At 37.0% G+C, this 20,031-nt stretch overlaps 1 protein-coding gene and 4 non-coding genes across 6 annotated transcripts in view; 2 read left to right on the top strand and 3 right to left on the bottom strand.

Annotated features, from left to right (window-relative positions):
- Nucleotides 1-20,031, top strand: part of atrnl1a (attractin-like 1a) — a 431,550-nt gene that overhangs the window by 54,123 nt on the left and 357,396 nt on the right. For both annotated transcript variants that reach the window (XM_056471227.1, XM_056471228.1), the window contains exons 2-8: nt 638-721; nt 2,009-2,122; nt 8,646-8,774; nt 9,299-9,507; nt 12,302-12,476; nt 12,566-12,653; nt 15,866-16,121. In XM_056471227.1, coding sequence (XP_056327202.1) covers nt 638-721; nt 2,009-2,122; nt 8,646-8,774; nt 9,299-9,507; nt 12,302-12,476; nt 12,566-12,653; nt 15,866-16,121 — 1,055 coding nt within the window. The remainder of the gene's footprint in view (nt 1-637; nt 722-2,008; nt 2,123-8,645; nt 8,775-9,298; nt 9,508-12,301; nt 12,477-12,565; nt 12,654-15,865; nt 16,122-20,031) is intronic.
- trnag-gcc (transfer RNA glycine (anticodon GCC)) lies at nt 13,398-13,468 on the bottom strand. The gene has a single exon. It is a non-coding gene; the product is annotated as a tRNA-Gly (tRNA).
- On the top strand, nt 13,689-13,759 carry trnag-gcc (transfer RNA glycine (anticodon GCC)). Its single transcript has one exon. It is a non-coding gene; the product is annotated as a tRNA-Gly (tRNA).
- Nucleotides 14,835-14,905, bottom strand: trnag-gcc (transfer RNA glycine (anticodon GCC)). Its single transcript has one exon. It is a non-coding gene; the product is annotated as a tRNA-Gly (tRNA).
- trnag-gcc (transfer RNA glycine (anticodon GCC)) lies at nt 18,669-18,739 on the bottom strand. Its single transcript has one exon. It is a non-coding gene; the product is annotated as a tRNA-Gly (tRNA).

Genomic DNA, 20,031 nt, shown 5'->3' with positions numbered 1-20,031 from the left:
ATTTAGTGATTTATAGACAAGTAGTAATACTTTAAAATCTATTCTGAATGTAACTGGGAGCCAGTGTAAGGACCCGAGGACAGGTGTGATGTGTTCTGTTTTCTGGTTCTGGTCAGAATCACGGCGCGCACATGACAGCTGAAAGTATCACACACCAGATGCGCACATTCGCATGATATTTAACATGAAACTAATCAGATGGCAGTCTGTGGCACGGCAGAGAAATGAACAGTGTCCTGAGTCGTGGCTGGGCGCCGCGGACAGACTTGCGGCGCGGGTGTGTGTACCCTGATAGAAAACTATGTTTAGAATTCTGAAATGTATGGCGCTGCGTGGTGTTACACGGTGCACTGCCGAGCGGCACTTCTGGTGTGTGACACCCTTTAGAGCCAAGGTTTAGGTATAAATATTCTATTGCTGTTTACTTTTACTGTGGGGAACTAGTTCTCTAGTAGGAGCATTGAATTATTCAAAAAGCATCATATTAATGCAAGTATTTTACCCATTATAAAAGTATTTTGGGGTGACTGTTTTATAAACGCAAACATTAAGCCTCATGAAGACAGTAAAATGAATTCACATATGTTATACATTCTCTCTTGCATCAAGGTCACTTTGAGCTATTTTTATTCCTCAGGTTGACGGAGTCATCAGGATCACTCACTGATGGACCGGTTAACTACAAATACAAGACTAAATGCACCTGGCTTATTGAAGGATAGTGAGTATCTAAAGAGTCTAAAGTCTTTTTTGTACATTTTGCATTTATTATTTACCAGAAGTGTTTGAGTGTATGATTTATTTGTTCCATCAGAGGGTGTTGTAAATATAAAATTGCATGTAGAATTTTTTTAAGAATAAGATCATAGGCGGAGCGTGTGTAAGGCTGGGGAAGGCTTAGCCTCCCCCTGGCCAGAGACCACGGAGATAGCAGCAAAGAAAAAAAATGCATTAAAAACATGTAACAGGTGTAAGGCGTAATATGAATGTAATTTAATGTTGATGATTAACACAACACTTTAGCTATTGTAAGTTTGTCAATCAAATTTAAAGTCTCCCTCCGCACAAAAATGAAACTATCCAACCGCGCACGTTGCACTGATGAGCGCTGTTTATTACTGGAGTTCGCAGCAGCTCTGAAAACCAAACCAAAAGTGCTTTCCAGCGGACTATTTTGTTTTGCTGGTCAAGGACATAAGTAATAAAACGACAAATGAGTTTTACGAGAGAGGTATTATATATTATTCTGGTTTAATTTGTTTTCAGCATTAAATTGGTAGCTTCATTGTAACGTAGTCTAGCCTATAGTGTATTAATCTTGTTTAGGCAATCGTTTGGAGTTTTATATTTTAAAGGTCAAATATTTATTGCTGAATTACAAGTTCGGTTTTCGATTGGCCTCGTGAAAAAGAGAATGATTTCATATTCTTGGAGCCGGCGCGTCCAAAGGCGGTCGCTTGGGGTGGCAGAATAGTGAGGGCTGCGTTCGCGATAATGAATTTTCAGCTTTATTACTTCTGTCTTCAGAGTCACACGATTCTTTAGAAATCGCTCTTATTAAGAGTAATAAAGTTATTACTGGTAATAGTAATAAAAGCAACAAGTAGCAATAATTTAATTTGAAACTGCATACAGTAAGTAATAAATAAATATTTAATAAATAAGTATTTAACAATTTTTTTATGTTTAATAAATGCCGCCTTGATGAACAGAATAATTTTATTTAGATTTTTAAATAAAAGTAATAATAATAAAAAATAAATAAATTGACCCCAAACTTTTGACCGGTTGTGTAGATCAGTGGGTGAGTTTAATAAAATAATTTAATGTGCGTGTTGAATATAAAAGACGTTTGTTGATAGGCGGTGCTTTTGTTAAAACCTCTTCTTGGTCGGTCACAAGTCTTTTTAAATGCATTAAAGGGTAGCGCATATATTAGCCTTACCCTGGAGTTTGTTTACCCTCCGCCTATGAATACAATGAATGTATTTTTTATGTTTTATTTCAGCCCAAATGCTGTGCTCAGGTTAAGGTTTAATCATTTTGCTACGGAGTGCAGTTGGGATCATCTGTATGTCTTTGATGGAGACTCGATTTACGCTCCGTTGGTAGCTGTGTTCAGGTGAGTGGACCTGGAATCAATGCTATTGCAATTCTCACACCCTGACACAAATGCCAATAGTTTCTTTAATGATTTCATATCAATAATAAAATCATAGTTTTTTCCCCACAAAGTTAATATTACCATAAACAAAAGTCATGTATGCGTGAGAAAACATAATTAAAAATGTACACTGTGAAAGGTGAAAACTTAAACACATTACTTTGAATGAATTAATTAGTTTCCACTTAATTTGTTATAGATTTCATTAATAAATAAGTTGGAAAAACTTCATTCTTTTAGGTTTAAGAAGTTGAAGTAATTGTTCCAATAAGGCTTTTTTTTAGTGTAGCAAAACAGTCAATAACACATTATGTCAAATTAAATCAACTAATCAAAAATCAAATAAAAATCTAAATAAAAATAAAATAAAACATCAAATAAAATCAAAACAGAATAAGTGAAGTTGCATGTCAATTTATAGGATGGGCATAAGTGTAAAACAGTTGGTAGAGTAATTGGTGGTTCATTCAACTGTGGCAACCCCATGATAAAGTAAGGATTAAGTTGATAAAAAGTGAGAGTGAGTGTTGAATTTATAAATGATATTTAAAGCAAGTGCGTTATAAGAATCTGTAATTAAATGATCTAAAAATTAACAGTAATCCCTTACTTTACTTCTTTAGCAGAAAAGTAATTTAATTGTAACTAATTACACCCAGGGGGAAGCATGGTGGTGCAGTTGGTAGCACAAACACCTAACAGCAAGAAGGTCAATAGTTCGAGCCTCGGCTGGTTGGCATTTCTGTGTGGAGTTTGCATGTTCTTCCTGTGTTCATGTGGGTTTTCTCCAGGTGCTCCGGTTTCCCCCACAGTCCAAAGACATGGGGTACAGGTGAACTGAATTAGCTAAATTGGCCGTAGTGTATGTGAGTGTGTGCAAAAGTGTGTGGATGTTTCCCAGTGTTGGGTTGCAGCTGGAAGAGCATCCACTGTGTAAAACATGTGCTGGATGGATGAGTTGGTTGGTTGGTTGGTTGGATAAGTTGGTTCATTCCACTGTGGTGACCCCTGATTAATAAAGGGACTAAGCCGAAAAGAAAATGAATGAAAGAATATTTACACCCAACACTGCTTGTAATAATCACATTCTCATAAAAACAATACGTTGGAAAGATTCCTTGTTCTCAAGTCTCATTCAAACTGAAGCAGTCTTCTCAACCCTTGTACGGTCTCTTCTTTTTCTTTTCTTCATCTGAAGTGTTGACTCTGATGTCTTTTTAATGAAATGGACCTTGTGTAGACACACCTGCTGTGTACTTGTGTGTGTGTGTGTGTGCGTGTGTGTGCGTGTGTGTATGTATGTGTGTGTGTGTGTGTGTGTGTGTGTGTGTGTGTGTGTGTGTGTGTGTGTGTGTGTGTGTGTGTGTGTGGTGTCTGGTTCATTGAATCTGTGTGTCCTGTGGTGTGTCTGAAAGTCCCAGCTGGTTGTCTACTTTGTTGTGTTGAAGCCCTGAATTTGAGCTTATCCTCTAGTTTATTAGAAGAATATCAAACAGTCAGGCTGATACAGTAAAGCTTTACACTGCTCTTGATGCTCTTTGCTGTCCTGAAACTTGAACCAAAAACTTGACCAATATTTAAGTTTTCTTCTTCTGTTAAACAAAATTAAATATATTCTGAAGAATGCCGAAAACTAGTCATTGACCTCCATATTATATACTGTATGTGTTCCTTCTTTGGGTGTCAGTGTGCCGTCAAGACAATAACATCGGTTCTTCATTTTTTGTAACATGCTGGATAATAAATTGAGAGCCTCAGTAGAATTTAGGCATGGGTATCGGACCCAAGAGGCACGGCAGTCTGTCATTTTGCAATCCCAATGAGTTAAGAATGCATGAAAGCGTCCTGTCAAGAGAGAAACCTGAATTCACAATAGAAATGATAAAGCAATTTAAATCAGTACTACCAAAGAAACTGGAATGGTTAATCAGATGAAGACCCGTCTCATCTTGAGACGTCTATCTCTGCGGATTTCTTTTTTCAGAATTTGCAGCTTCAGCACATCATCTGATCCAGCCATCTGTAACAATTTCAAAACTCAGGTTTATGCGTTTACCAATAAACTATTAACACCCAAAAATTACTACGAGGTATTCGTTTTGGGAAACTTCTTAGTTGTGGCATTTCTCAAGATGATGTTAGTGGCTAACAATTCCCATCATTCTTCAAAAAATATTATTTTGTGTTCAACAGAAAAAAGGAATTGATACAGGTTTTGAACCATTTGAAGGTGAGTAAATGGTAAGTAAATAAATTGTTTCTGGTGAGCTATAATTCAAAACTAGATTAAAGACCTATCTGTTTAGTAAAGCATACACTCAGTGCACCACTTAGCAGGCTTCCACACAGGTTTCTGCACCTTGTTTATATACACTATGAACAGCAGCTACGCTAATTATTCTCTTTATTCTCCATTTCCACCTGGGGATACTCTTCCCGAGGCCCTCAGACTATGCAGAGTCACTGATTCAATCCAAGACCAACAACGAGATGATCCTAAGGTTTCCATATCCTGGACCAGGCCGTATCCTGAGCAGCTACTGTGGTGGTCATGGAGGACTGGAGAACATGAGACTGATTCCTGTGACGCTCCAGGGACAGACGAGTCTTCACTGAGGCCAGCTTCCAGCCTCCGCCGCTGAGACTGCAGTTCTGCACAAGACGTTTGGTCAGCCGAGAAATAAAAATGGTCGTGCCCAACTGAGTCTGGTTTCTCTCTCTTTTTTTTCTTCACTTTTGCGTGAAGTTTTTTCCCCTCTCCGCTGTCGCCTCTAGCTTGCATGGTTCGGGATCTGTAGAGCTGCGCATCGTTGGATTAGCTCTTCAGTGTTTGGACTCTCAGTTGTAATTTTTAAACCACACTGAACTGAGCTAAACTGAACTGAACTTAAACACTAAAAAACTCAAGTACATTGTTCCAATTTACTATGACCTTTTATGTGAAGCTGCTTTGAAACAATCTACATTGTAAAAGCGCTATACAAATAAAGGTGAATTGAATTGAATATAGCCGCCTTTCTGCTGCACACGAAATTTGGACACGACTGTCAGAATTCACCCCTTGTGGCATTCGCACAGAATTTTCAGTTTTGTTGTGCACCATGGAAGAGAAGCTGGATTTTCTCGGTGTCCGAAATAAAGGAGTGCAAAAGCAAGAGCCATTATTCTCTGTCTGTTCATCATGGTTGAATGATGAATGAATGAATGAATACTAGAAACTCATAGACCGCTAAATTGTTGGATGGAATGTGGAGATAACATTAAAATATAATGTTTTTATTACTCATTTATGAATAGAAATAACGGAAAAACTACTATTTCTCATCTCATGTCTCGAGCACATACAGACATTGGTGGGATGTCTGGAGAATGTAGTATGAAGGTTCATGTGATAGTGGCTGGACACACCAGAGACATTCACGGAACATAGGTGTGCCATACCGTGGTTGTTCACAGGATATGGACATTCTATAATAAAATTCTACAGAATTGAATGGACTACTCATTTAAAAACATGAATCCATATTGCGTTATACAAACTTATTTAAAGAAACAAAAATAAATAAAACCTCTGACTGACATAGCATACACAGATAATATCTGGACAAATTCCTAAATTCAGTGGGACAGGCTATTGCAGACAGACATGGAGACTTAAATTAAATATTTCAAGATTACTGTCCTAAAGTCTGCAGGATGTCCTCTAAATGGCCACTGTGAATGTCCTCCGGATGCCATGATGTTAGGCTATTGGGGATGTTCACAGCACATGCAGCTATTCGGGATGGTTATAGGGAACTTTTGTTTAAGTTCTTTAAATGTAAAATAAAATGACGTTCAGGGTAACCATAAATTTACAAGCCAGGACTAGCGGAATTTTGATGAATTGCAGTTTCAGTTAATTCCATATTGGCTTCCAGAGGGAGAGCGGGAGGTTGCCGCTTGGTTATATATATTATCATCAACTTATAAAATTGCTGGGTTTTGGTTTTGCTTTAACGCACATTTTGCAAGATATTAGTTACAATAGGCATGAGCCGGTATAACATTCTGACTGTATAACCTTGGATAAAAATATCACGGTTTCACGGTATTCTGCTCTAAAATATATTCTTTTTAAATGTCTGGGTAAACAAAACAAAACAAAACAAAACAAAAAACTTTTTTCCCCTTTGAAAACAATATATTTTATTTTTTGAAATATTTATAATATTTTGGGACAGCTAAACATGTCAGGCTAAATAATTCTAATCAAATAATTCAAATCATTGACTTCTGCTGTCTTCATTATGTTCAAAAACACAGATTTCATTACATTTTAAAATGGCGTCTTTGGATATCTTTTCTGCTGGAGATACTGTATAAAAAAAGGTAAAAAAAAAAAAATCTTACACATACCTTGGGAACAGTATTACAGAAAATTTTGGCGGTTTCAAAACCTTGGCTTTTCCAAACCGTGGTCTACCTTGAACACCTCCCTCAGCAGAAAATACTAATGGGTTGTTTCCTATATAGACCTAACGGTAACACGTTACAATAAGGTTGTAGTAGTTAATGTTAGTAAATGCATTTATTAACATGAACAATTAATTTATTACAGCATTTGTTCATGTTAACGTAAGTTAATTAAAATACAGTTGTTCACTGTTAGTTCATGTTAACTCGTGGTGCTTTAACTATTGTTAACAAGCATGCATTTGGATGTTTATTATGCATTAGTAAATGTTGAACTGTGATTAATAAATGCTGTACAACATTGTTCATAACTAGTCATGTTAGTAAATACATGAACTAATTAAAACCTTATTATAAAGTGTGACCGGCCTAACTTAAACTTTTTAAGTTAAGCTGGAATAAAGGGTGCACAAAATAATGCCAAATCTTCCGTTCTCAAAATTGACATGCGAGTTAACGCTGACAGAGAGCCCTGCATGAGTAAGTAACGCCATCTAGTGGAGCTCCTGAGCTCACAATATTTAAACACTACATTGCTTTTTCAGTTTGCATTTTTTTTTATTGTGCGAAACATTTATTTAAAAAAAAAGTTGCTTATTTTATTTTTACCCCTTCTAGTGTTTGCATTATTTTTTTTTATTATTAACTATTATTAACAATTATTTGTTTTTATTATCAACGTTAAGAATTTAATTTAATGAATTGCATTTATACTAGCCATTTAGTTCCTGCATTTGTTTCAAGTAATTGTCTATAATTTTAATATTTTATGTTATAATGACCTAAGGGTAGGTCACTTATCTTTCCTTTCCTTACCTTATCATTCCTTATCTTTCTTTTTTGTCCTTGGCCAATCACATGCTCTCACAATATTTTAACAGTGTTGTGTAAGAATTATGTAGATGTTACATAAATAAAAGAAAAATAATTGTAAATTACGTAGATTGCCACGTATTAACAATATGCAGTAATAAACTTGACTTGTCTTTATAATGCTATGTAAGCTACAAAAGGCTGTTTGCTTATCAAAAGCTATCCTCTTGCTCTGCACTGATTTGAGGCCCTGTTTACACCACAGTACATTTTGGTCAATTAGATGACAAGCAGACAAGGGAGGCGTTCACTTTTACATTTGCTGTTTTAAACATTTAATCTTGTTCACTTGCACCACTGTAAACCTGATTTCTTTGAGGGGAAGGTTTCTGTTTGAGCCTTTTCTGACCATACAGTGAAAAACAACATGGAGTGCATAATCTTCTGTTTCTGCTCTAATGGTTTTGCAAACCGCTGTGGGTTTGTTTTAGAATCAGGTCTACACTTTTGTTTGCCTTCAAATCGCTTTTATGATTTTCCATAAATTATTCTTTGATAAATCCCATCTAGTGTTTTTTTTATCAGCATGTCCCATAAATAATTTTTACTGTACAAATTAGTGTTAATAAGGCAGGGCACAACCTCATATATAGGGTGAGAGGCTCTGTCGCCCAGAAGGAGCTTGGAGAAGAGCCGCTTCTCCTCCACATCGAGAGAAGTCAGCTGAGGTGGCTCAGGCATCTGTTTCGGATGCCTCCTGGACGCCTACCTAGGGAGGTGTTACAGGCATGTCGAGGCCTCGGTGAAGACCCAGGACACGCTGGAGAGACTATGTCTCTCGGCTGGCTAGGGAATGCCTCGGGATCCCCCAGAGGAGCTGGAGGAAGTGTCTGGGGAGAGGGAAGTTCTCTTAAGACTGCTGCCCCTGGAAAAGCGTTTGAAAATGAATGAATAAATGAATTAGTGTTAAAATATGCTGAATAGGGGATTTTTTTTTTGTGGCTGAGAAGTGAATGCATTTGATCACATGCATTCAATGTTTACACTATTTATGCTATCTAATTAATTATCATCTCCTTCTGGAAACAACAACATTTTTTGGTCACATATACAAGTGCATTAGGGGTTTTCACTTATGAATAAGAGACTAACAAAACTGTATCTTAACACCATGTGTGAAAAGGGCCTGTGTGTTGTTCTCTTGCATGTCCAGTGGCCTGGTTGTCCCAGAAACAAAAGGAAATGAAACCATCCCAGAAGTTGTGACCACATCTGGGTACGCATTGTTGCACTTTTTCAGTGACGCTGCCTACAATCTCACAGGATTCAACATCTTTTATTCGTGAGTATGGCTAGATGGTGCATGGTATTATTTGTGAGTATTATACATGTGTATGTGTGGATATACACAGTGGGGGAAATAAGTATTGAACACAACATGTTTTTTCCTGGGAATATTATTTCTAAAGGAGCTGTTGACATGGAATTCAACCAGATTTTGGTAAAAACATACCAAAATGCAAACATTAAAAAAAAAAATCTGAAAAATTAGTTATGTGTTATAATAATGGGATTACATAAGGAGAAAGTATTGATTTACTGCAATGTATCATCATTGTCTTGCTGAAATGTCCACCCTGGATTCATCTTCATCTTCTTGGTAATGTAGATGTTGGACTGAAGCAGCTAATATTAATTCACAATGACAAAGGGCAGAAGGTTGCTTTCTAACTACAAAAGGTGGCTTTCTAACTGCTGTTTGGGCTTGCATTGCCTTTCTTCGTGTGTTCAATACTTTTTCCCTGTGCCAATTCATTTTATTTTATTCCTTTTTTTCTGATCGCTTTGTACTGCTCTATTTTTTAGGATCAACTCCTGTCCTAATAACTGTTCGGGTCATGGAAGGTGCACCACGGGTAACTCAATCTCCAGCAGTGTTTACTGTGAGTGTGAGCGGTACTGGAAAGGTGAAGCATGTGATATTCGCTACTGCTGGGATGACTGTGGCAGTCCTGATCGTGGATACTGCGACCTCACTGGTGAAAAGCTCTGCGTTTGCAATGACAGCTGGCAAGGTGAGATGGCAGTTATTTTTCAAGTGTGCAAAGAATGCACTGTCTGCATAATGTTGTGCATATATATTTGACTACGTATTATCTTATTGCTCACTGACGCAATGTGCATTTATACAGTAAAATGCTGTAACTCTGTGAACTATTATTATGTAAACATTGAAAACCATTGGAAATCAGGGAAGACCCGGGGTTAACCATTTGAAATGTGAAAAGCTTTTTTGAGTAGTATAAGCTTTTCCTACATTGCTTCTTCAAAGTAAGAATATTTTATTAATGAAATTATTTGATTCCTCAAGGATGCATTAATTTCATCAAAATTATAGACATTTATAATGTTATAAACAATTTCTGTTTCTACTAGCTATGCTATATATAGGAGTTGGAAGTGACACACTTATAAACTGCTATGTATGACACGCTTTCAAGTGCTGCCTGTGGAGGAATCATTATTCAGCTTTCAGATGCAGCAAATGAGTATTATCTTTCATGGCAATAGTGCCATCTGCTGGTGTTTAATTATATTGTTGGTTCATTATATCAGACCCCCTAGTTTTTCAAGATTATTTTGTGATTTTTGGTGATAAAAATGACTGTTTTTGTGGTGGTAATTCCCAGAAATTTTCAGACAATTTTGCCTAGCATCTGACATTGTCACCTATAGGACATGCATTAGGGCTTCCCCTACCATAATCCACCTAAAACACGGATTGCCGTTAAACTTGTCTATGGCAGGGAAGCGTTTTCTCTCGTTAACTGCTGGGAAAGAGTTCAATTTAAAATGATTTATCGATTTGACACATATTTATCGATTTCGAGACATCATAATACCAGCCATAAATGTAAAATACAAATAATGTCCTTCAATTCGGTAACGTCCAGCGGCCGTCATCCGTTAACCAATTTTCATCTGTTTGTTCCATTGCTCGATTTGTTAGATGTTTGGTCCATCCTTCTTTTGCAGTCTGAAGCGCTTCAAACGCACAAAATGCCCAATTCGCACCACAAGATGTCTATAGCTCATCTTTGCTATGACTTCATGTAAATCACTCGCGGTTCATCTGCGTCTGCTTACTGCACAAGCTGAACACTCCACCGCCCCCCATTCCATTCCGTGTAATGATTGTGAAGGAGCAGGTGAGACGTCATTTTTCAAGAGACACTCAAAATACATCACGTGCGCTGCGTATGCAACATCTATAAGTCATGTAGAACAATTCATTGCAAACTGAAATAAATATAATTTAATTAAATGGTTTGGAATTTGATAATTTTATGAGATTATTAACATTTTTTGTAATCATTTTGCGTTTAATGAAGAATTTAGCAGGATCGCAAAAATTTGCGACTTTTTGTTGATTTTGCATTGGATTTAGTGATCGCGGAATCGCAAAAAAACTAGGGGGTCTGATTATATGATGCAGTCCTGGAGGGCCAGTGTCCTGTTGAGTTTAGCTCCAACTTGCTTAAATACACCTGCCAGAAAGTGTATAGTACATCTAGAAAGAACTTGATTAGCTTGTTCAGGTGTGTTTGATTAGGGTTGGAAACTCTTCTGGACAACCGTCCCTGTAGGATTGAGTTTGGACTCCCCTGTTGTATGCTATAAAAGAGGGGTGCTCAACCCTGATCCTGGAAATCTACCTTCCTGCAAAGTTTAGCTCCAACCCTGATCAAACACACCTGAAGCAATTAATTAAGACCTGAACAGCACTTGATAATTACAGGCATGTGTATTTGATGTGGGTTGCAACTGAAATCTGCAGGAAGGTAGATCTCCTGGAACAAGGTTGGACACACCTGCTACAAAATATAGCCATGCTAATTATGAATAATATAATGAACAAATAGTAATCAAAATAATGACACTGTATTAGTTTAAAGTTTAAATTGACTCCCATGGCCCAACGTCACGTTTCATTCATATATATGTTTGCTAGCCACTAGGTGGCATTATTTGATCATTTTTATATGTGTTGAAACACTGCTTATTTGCAGTAATTTATAGTAGGGCTGCACAATATATTGTTTCAGCATTGATATCGCAATGTGTCTTACTGCAATAGGATATGTTGAGTTGTGATTATAGCACAACAGTTGAGAATACATGATATTTGTGGAGTCATTGCAAAGTATAACCATAACAGAGTAAATCTTAATCATTTGCATGTGTTTTAAAAGAGTTTCAAGAGAGATTAAAGCATTCGGACACAACATTTTACTGAAATATTTCAACTATACAGTGTTTTTAACATGTCAGTATTCAAGTTCTGTACCTGAATACTGTTTGACTCTATGGAAAAACTATAAAATATTTAACTTTTTTTTGTTGCACTGTTATAATATTTGCTTGCTATTTGTTTATTATTTTGTATACATGATTCACATCCTTACAAAAATCACTCCAATTGATTTCTTTGCAAATAGAGCTTTTCAAGCCATCTGGTGAAATTGTATTCATATCTCAATATATATCGCAGAGATTTTTCCAACATCGTGAAGCCCTAATTTATTGTGTTTATAACAATGTTTGTAACTTTTTTTTAAATAAAAATTTTAATATTGTGTTTACTACATATTTTTATTTTTTAAAATGTTTGGTGGACAAAAGAGACAGAATAAAAGTGTGGGAATGTGTTTTCTTTTTTTGTTTTTGATCTAATCAACCAAAATCTTGTGTATTATGTAAACAGGGCCACTTTGACTTATTAGTGAGTGTATGACTTTCATGCAGGTCCTGTGAACACACACTTCTCTAAAGTTTAGTCTCTCATCTGACATTTCTTTCCCATCTTAGGTCCAGACTGCTCTTTAAAAGTTCCTTCAGCTGAGTCCTACTGGTTCCTGCCTAATTTGAAGCCTGATGGTCAGTCACTTGGTCGGGCTTCCCATAAAGCAGTAGTTCATGGGAAGCTGATGTGGGTTATTGGAGGCTTTACCTTCAACTACAGCTCCTTTCAGATGGTTATGAAGTACGTGACACTCTGGTGACATCATAAGCAAATACTTTGTAAAATGCATATTTTTTCTTCCCTGCTTCAGTTTTTCTGTGGTTTTGCAGTTATAATCTAGAGAGCAGTACATGGGATGTAGTGCCAATCAATGGTGGACCCCTACAGCGCTATGGACACTCTCTTGCTCTTCACAAAGTAAGCATGGTCTATTTGCATATCAATGCAATGAGTGTTGTAACAGTCTCTGTGTTGAGAAGATGCTTCCTTGGTCATTGTTGTCCATAATGCTACAGGTTTAGCTCCTTATGCTGAGTTTCATATATTTCACCATTGATTTTTTGTGTTATGTAGCAATAGTGCCCACTAGTGTTTGGAATCCAAAAATACAATGTTCTTTTCTCATTTCACATGTATTTACAGTACTATAGTAATAGCAAACAGTAAAATTATTGCATGATTACATGCAACTAAACCTCATTCTAACCATAAAGTACGGTATGTACATTAATTGATTAGTGTTACTCTGAATAAAAAAGTACTTGAATGCAGAGTTATACTGTAACAAGGGCATCATAATATAAATTGTGACCATTATAAAAGCTGGACAGGTTTTGAATCTACAGTATCTACACCATCTAAAGTGTTATATGATTTTTTGTAACTCTATATGAATTTTGAGTGTAACTCTATACACGGTTGATTTAATATTTTAGCTTAAAGCTTAAGTTTTCCATTCATGATTGATAAACAGAGTTTATGTGTTTATTAGCCATTAGTACTTGATGAAATACGTTAAATTATGGTTTAGCTTTGTTTCAAAAATATTTGCAAAGTAATTCCTTTTCTTTTTTGTCCTAAAATATTCAATAGTCAATGAGAGCCACTTAATCGTTATGTTACAATAATGTTTTAATGCTTGAACAAGAAAAAAAACTGCTTTGCATTGGCCGGGAATCGAACCCGGGGCTCCCGCGTGGCAGGCGAGAATTCTACCACTGAACCACCAATGCTCACATGACTTCCTTCAGGGTGTGGTTGTGCTGGACCTTGTTCTCTGCATCCCCCGTCACCGGTGCATGTTTTCTTCCACCCGTATTTCACTCATTTACACTTCTACATATTCTCTACTTTAAGTAGAGACTTCATGCTTTCATTACTTTTGTTATGCTGTCTCAGGTTCAGACATCCTGTGAACATGAGCATGTGAGCACAGAAGATATTCACATGTGAGCATTGGTGGTTCAGTGGTAGAATTCTCGCCTGCCACGCGGGAGGCCCGGGTTCGATTCCCGGCCAATGCAACATAATTTTTTCTTTATTTTAGTCAAATTCAAACATTGCGATATTAAAGTAAGTGCTTGGCATTACAATGGTTATAGTCAATTTAACGACAGCCTGCTTGCTTAACAAGTAGAATGTAGCAAGGAACAATGGACATAATGCAGTACAAACTCATAGAAGGAAACATTAACAGTGACAACTGAACACAGTGCTCTTTATCAAGGACTCATTGTTTTCATCCTAAAATTGAACTTTCATAAGTTATTTTTTTGTGACAATGTGTACTTAAATATAAAAAATATATTATTTCCACATGTTCCATATAAATTAATACAATTTAAAAAATGAATCATGTAGAATTTCGAAGAATATTTATAAAGCCACCTGCATTGCATCCTGTGAGATTTATTTTTGGAAAAAAGACCCTAAACTGCTCTCCATTCATTCTCAATGGTAGTGCTAAACCACTACGGATGCAATACACTTTTTGGCTCTTCCAAATTTGGAACGCTCTTCCAAATTTGTGCACTACTGCAAAGTCTGAATGTGCCATTTTGTGTATGCTTAAAAAGATTTTTGATTTTAAATAACTTTTTTATTTAGTTCAGCTCAAACATTTTGATGTTAAAATGAATGCTTGTTTTGCTTTATGGCTGTAGCCATTTATGTGTAATTTCAAGTACACATTTTTACCTAAAATACTTTTAAAAATGTTTATTTTTATGACATTATGTTCACATACCTATTTCTGTTTCTTTTTCTAAATAGTTAATAAATTGTGGTTAAATAAATCATATATATATATATTATTTATATTTATGTTATATATTTTTGTCCACAGTGCAAACTGGTTTTATTGGGTTAGTACACTGTCAGGAAACATGGTTCTAAACTGTACCAAATTTGGGGTTCTTTGGGGTATTATAATGCTATGTCTAATAATTGTGGTCTCTTTAAATCTTTAACTGTAAATTATAACTATATGCTTTTCAACACAAATTTTACATTTACAGTAGCAAATTATTTTTATTCTTCAAATATTTAAACCAGTCTCTCTGTTCAGTGGGCTTAATTGTGTGATGTTAAAAGCTGCTTTGCATTGGCCGGGAATCGAACCCGGGCCTCCCGCGTGGCAGGCGAGAATTCTACCACTGAACCACCAATGCTCTCATGACTCTGTGTGTGGGTGTGGTCGTGGTGGACTTTGTTCTCTGCATCCCCCGTCACCGGTGCATGTTTTTCAGTTTCAGTTCACTTGGACTTTTATTTCCATTAAAAGGGATTACTAAATGTTTTTTGTTGTTGTTTTATGTTTGCTTATTGGCAGTTATAAAAAAGAGAGTGTTTGGCCACAGAGGCTTATTTTGCCATGTTTGTATTTTTTTACGTTTAGATTAAAATATTGTTCTGATATTTGTATATAGTGCTTTCTTTTTCCTTCCCGCGTGAACGTGTGTTCTTTTTCTTCCAACAACAACCCAAAGACATGCCAGTTTGGTTAACTGAATATTCCAAATTGTTGTTTCAACCGAATCTTGCTGTTTGTTCAGAAAGAAGTTTTCATAATTTTCAGCTGCCTAGTCTTCATCATCACATGATCTTTCAGAGATCATGCACATACGGCCCTCGATAAACATTTCATTAAGCAATTTAATCCTTTACTGATGTATAAACACAGCAATTACCATTTTTCTGTAGTATTTACTTTACAGAATCATTATCAGTGTTTGAAGCTTTTTTGTTTGATACAATATCGGCTTATAACCTCAAGAACAAGAACCCAAATAATAGTAAAAAGATTAGTTTTAGTTGTTAAATGCTTCAGCTGGGTTGATGTTTTTGTTCAGTTAAAGATGTGTAGAAAATGAGCAGTTTTCAGTTGTTGTATGCTCCAGCTGGAGTCATGTTTTTATTAGCTAAAGAGTTGCAGCAGTGTCACAAGGCCTGAGTCATTTCTCCGCGGATTTCTATATAGATGCAGTGTATTGATTGGCTGTTCATGCTGGGGAATGTGTGCTCCTGTGATGCTTGAAAATTGGTGTCCAACTTTTGCTCAGCCTGAGGTGATGCAATGCCTCATGTGCTTGCACAAGGACTCAGTGTGTTAATTTCTCTTCATTTTGCAGGATGCCATCTACATGTTTGGTGGGAAGCTGGAGGCAGGTTTTGGGAATGTAACAGATGAGCTGTGGCTGTTTGATACACATAGTCGATCTTGGTCCCTCAGGACACCCAGCCCTGGCCTTCAGGCTCAGCAGTTTGCCGTTGAGGGACATACTGCTCATATAGTGGATAATAGAAATGGAGAGCCCATCATGGTGGTGCTTTTTGGCTATTCACCTATTTACAGCTATCTCAGCCACGTCCAGGAGTACAACATTCGTAAGTGCTAGTAAATAATATATGTATGTTTTCCTTAAACTTGATTCACAATTGCATTACTGAGATCGGTATTCCTCACATGGACAAGTAGATTGTGTTTAAGAGTTGAAAACACACGAACATCCCTAAAATCATGTGGGGAAACTCAGGATTCTTGGTAGATGCATTGTCTGGATGAATGGGAAATTTGTTCAAATGAATGTCAGGTCACTTGACATTAACTATAGTAATAATTAACAAAGATAAAACATTATAACATAAAACATATGCCTTACAACATGAATGTTCTGCATTTATCATTTTTGTAGATGTATGGTTAAAACATTATATTGAATCTAACGGAGAAATTACATTCGCCATCTTTAGCCACAGTGATTTCAACACACTTAATTTTCATGCAAACTTTTCAGGTGTTTTGTGAGAGGTTTTGTCTAAAGGTGTTCACATTTGGCAGTTTACTCCAAAACATTAAACATTACTTAAAACACTATATTGAATCTAATGGAGAAATGACATTCGCCATCTTTAGCCACAGCGATTTCAAATTTGAACTTAATTTGAACTTTCCAACTTTTTTTACACAAACTTTTTAGGAGTTTTTTGAGAGGAGGTTCTGTCTGAAGAGGTGTTCACACAGAAGGTTTGCTTTGATTAAACATAGCTCTGGTTAAATTGCTCTGTTATTTAAGTCAAGCTATTTTGCTACATTTGAGAACATACAGTGAAATGAAATGTCTTGTCTCGCAGGTCCACAGTGCTACAGTATACATACTAATTGAACATAGATATCTACAACAGAATGTTGTAAAGCCCTTAAAATAAAAAAAAATGATAAACCTTTACACATCTGAGAAATATATAACTGTACGTATTCATTCATTTTCTTTTCGGCTTAGTCCCTTTATTAATCCGAGGTCGCCACAGCAGAATGAACCGCCAGCTTATCCAGCATATGTTTTTTTACACAGCGGATGCCCTTCCAGCCGCAATACATCTCTGGGAAACACCCATACACACTCATTCACACTCATACACTATAGACAATTTAGCCTACCCAATTCACCTATATGATATGTCTTTGGACTGTGGGGGAAACCGGAGCGCCTGGAGGAAACCTACGCGAACGCAGGGAGGAAAAAAAAAGCCATACTTGTTTTATTTCGGCTAGAATAAATTAGTTATTAGTTATATTTTTTAAAAGCCATTTTAAGGCTTTACATTTTTTTGCCACTTTAAGCTGTATTATTTTTCGATAGTCTACAGAATAAATCATCTTTATACAGTAACTTTCCTAATTATCCTAACCTGAATTACATCTATACACACTCAGACATACACTACGGACAATTTAGCTTATTCAGTTCACCTAAAATGCATGTCTTAGACTTGTAGGGGAAACCGGAGCACTCTGAGGAAACCCACGCAAACACAGGGAGAACATGCAAACTCCACGGAAAATGCCAACTGACCCAGCCAGGACTCAAACCAGCGACCTTCTTGCTATGAGGCGATCGTGCTACCCACTGCACCACCGTGACCCCACCATTGGAACATAACAAAAACATTTAAACTAAAAACAGGAACTTATGTCAAAAATACAACCATGAAAAGGCACAAATCCATAGTACAAATCAAACTTTTACATATTTGCATTTGCATATTGCATTTAAATTGATCTTAAAATGACAGTGGAAATGCGAAGGGAACCAGCAGTAAATGTATAATCTTTCTTTTTTGTTCTTGACCAAACTAACCAAGAACCAAAACCACTGTAAAATGTAGTTGTACTGTTGACAAAAGCAGACAGTACCTCTGTCTTCCAGCAGATGGCAGTGTGTTATAACATGATGCCAGCGCAGCATTTAGCGATGACATGGTGTGTTGACATGGCCAGACTCATTAAAGTGAAGGTTTCCGCTTTTCTTTTCTTTCACCGGTATTTTCTAGTCGACTTGCTCCACTCTCTGTCACAAACACACACCCACTCGAACTCACACTCATGCTTCAGGTCATTAAGAAGTGGTGGTACCTGAACTGCACTGTCTGGAATTGAACAATGATTAATGTGTCTGAGCTCTGTAGAGACTCCACTTAAATCTTTCTTTCTGATGCTCTCGCTTTCCTCCGTTCTTACTCTCTAAATGAATATGTGAGCTTATTAGAGTTGGTGAAAATGATGGCAATTGCACTTCACTGCATATCTGTGAACTTGATGACATAAAGAACTTGAAGAAATTAGAGTGATGCAATATTTGAGTAGTTTTTTTTTGTAAAAAAAAGAGGCTGTGATGTAACAAGGCAGAGAAACTTTGAAAGTCACGCTGCTTAACCTTTGAATTCATTGTTTTTGTAAAGCTGTAGAGTCGTGTAATTCATGGCAGATGTTCCACCAAAGAGCAACTAACCGCTGTCTTAGTCAGGCTGATGTCAGCATGTTTGATGTAGCCAGACAGCCAAAACAACCTCTGCCTTAATGTATTACTTTAGTTGATGTTAGATCTAGTAAATTAGTGATATTACACGTTACAACATAAATAAAAACATTGCTGCATTGGCCGGGAATCGAACCCGGGCCTCCCGCGTGGCAGGCGAGAATTCTACCACTGAACCACCAATGCTCACAAGACCTCATGGACTGCTGACACGAGGTCTTCCATGAGTTAATTCTCTCATTCTTACGTTAAATCACTTTTATTGTCACATTATCGGCAGCACATGTACTTTGATGAATGAAAAGCTTAGGTGCTGGCTCCAGACAGTGCAAAAAGCGAAATACAATGACATACTCCGAAAACAAAACAATATACTACTAGCAATGTTGACAATGAAAACGTAAAAGACAATAAATACGTGAAAGATAATAAAATATTTAAAGAAAAACACAAAGTAATTTTCTGTTAATGTGGTTCTCACTTTTGAAGTAGCACAATTTATGATTAACTATAGTTGAGCTTGCAGTGGTGTGAAAAACTGTTTGTCCCTTACTGATTTCTTAATTTTCAGTAAGCATGTTTGTCACACTTTAATGTTTCAGATCGTCAAAGAAATTTAAGTATTAGTTAAAGGAAACACAAGTAAACACAACATGCAGTTTTAAAATAAAGGTTTTTATTAAGGGGGAAACAAAATAGGCTCATCTCAGTTTTGCCAGAAAACATCCCCTACTGAAAAAAACAGCTACCAGCCTAGGCTGGTTGGCTGGTTTTCGCTGGTCGACCAGCCTGGTTTTAGAGAGGTTTTGGCCACTTCCAGGCTGGTTTCCAGCCATTTCCAGCCTGGTCTTAGCTGGTCAGGCTGGGAGATGACCAGCTAAAACCAGCTTGACCAGCCTAGGCAGGCTGGGAGCCCAGCCAAAACCAACTATGTCCAGCTTAAACCAGGCTGGTCAGGCTGATTTTAGCTGGATTTAGCTGGTCATTTTCCAGCCTGACCAGCTAAGACCAGGCTGGAAATAGCTGGAAACCAGCCTGGAAATGGCCAAAACCCTTCTAAAACCAGGCTGGTCGACCAGCTAAAACCAGCCAACCAGCCTAGGCTGGTTTAAGCTGGTTTTTTTCAGTAGGGTCTTGATGATCCCCAAGACTTTCCCCTAGATGATCCCCTGTGGACTGATGAGACAAAAGTTGAACGTTTTGTAGGTGTGTGCCATTTTGTGTGGCATAAATGTAGCACCCCATTTCAGAAAAAGAACATCATACCAACAGTGTGTGGAGGTAGTGTGATTATGTAACCGGTCTGCTGTTACAATTACATAGGGCTGTTTTGCTGCTTCAGGACCTTGAAGACTTAAGACTGTCACAAATGGAACCATGAATTCTGCTGTGGACCAAAATATCCTGAAGAAGAATGTCTGGCCATCTGTCACCTCAAGCTAAAGCGAAATTGGGTTTTGCAGCTGGACAATGATCCA

The sequence above is a fragment of the Danio aesculapii genome, chromosome 13 (genome assembly GCF_903798145.1).
Source record: "Danio aesculapii chromosome 13, fDanAes4.1, whole genome shotgun sequence".
NCBI classification, from domain to species: domain Eukaryota; kingdom Metazoa; phylum Chordata; class Actinopteri; order Cypriniformes; family Danionidae; genus Danio; species Danio aesculapii.
The sequence above is the reverse complement of the archived record's forward strand: the minus strand, read 5'-3'. Positions and strand labels throughout refer to the sequence as shown.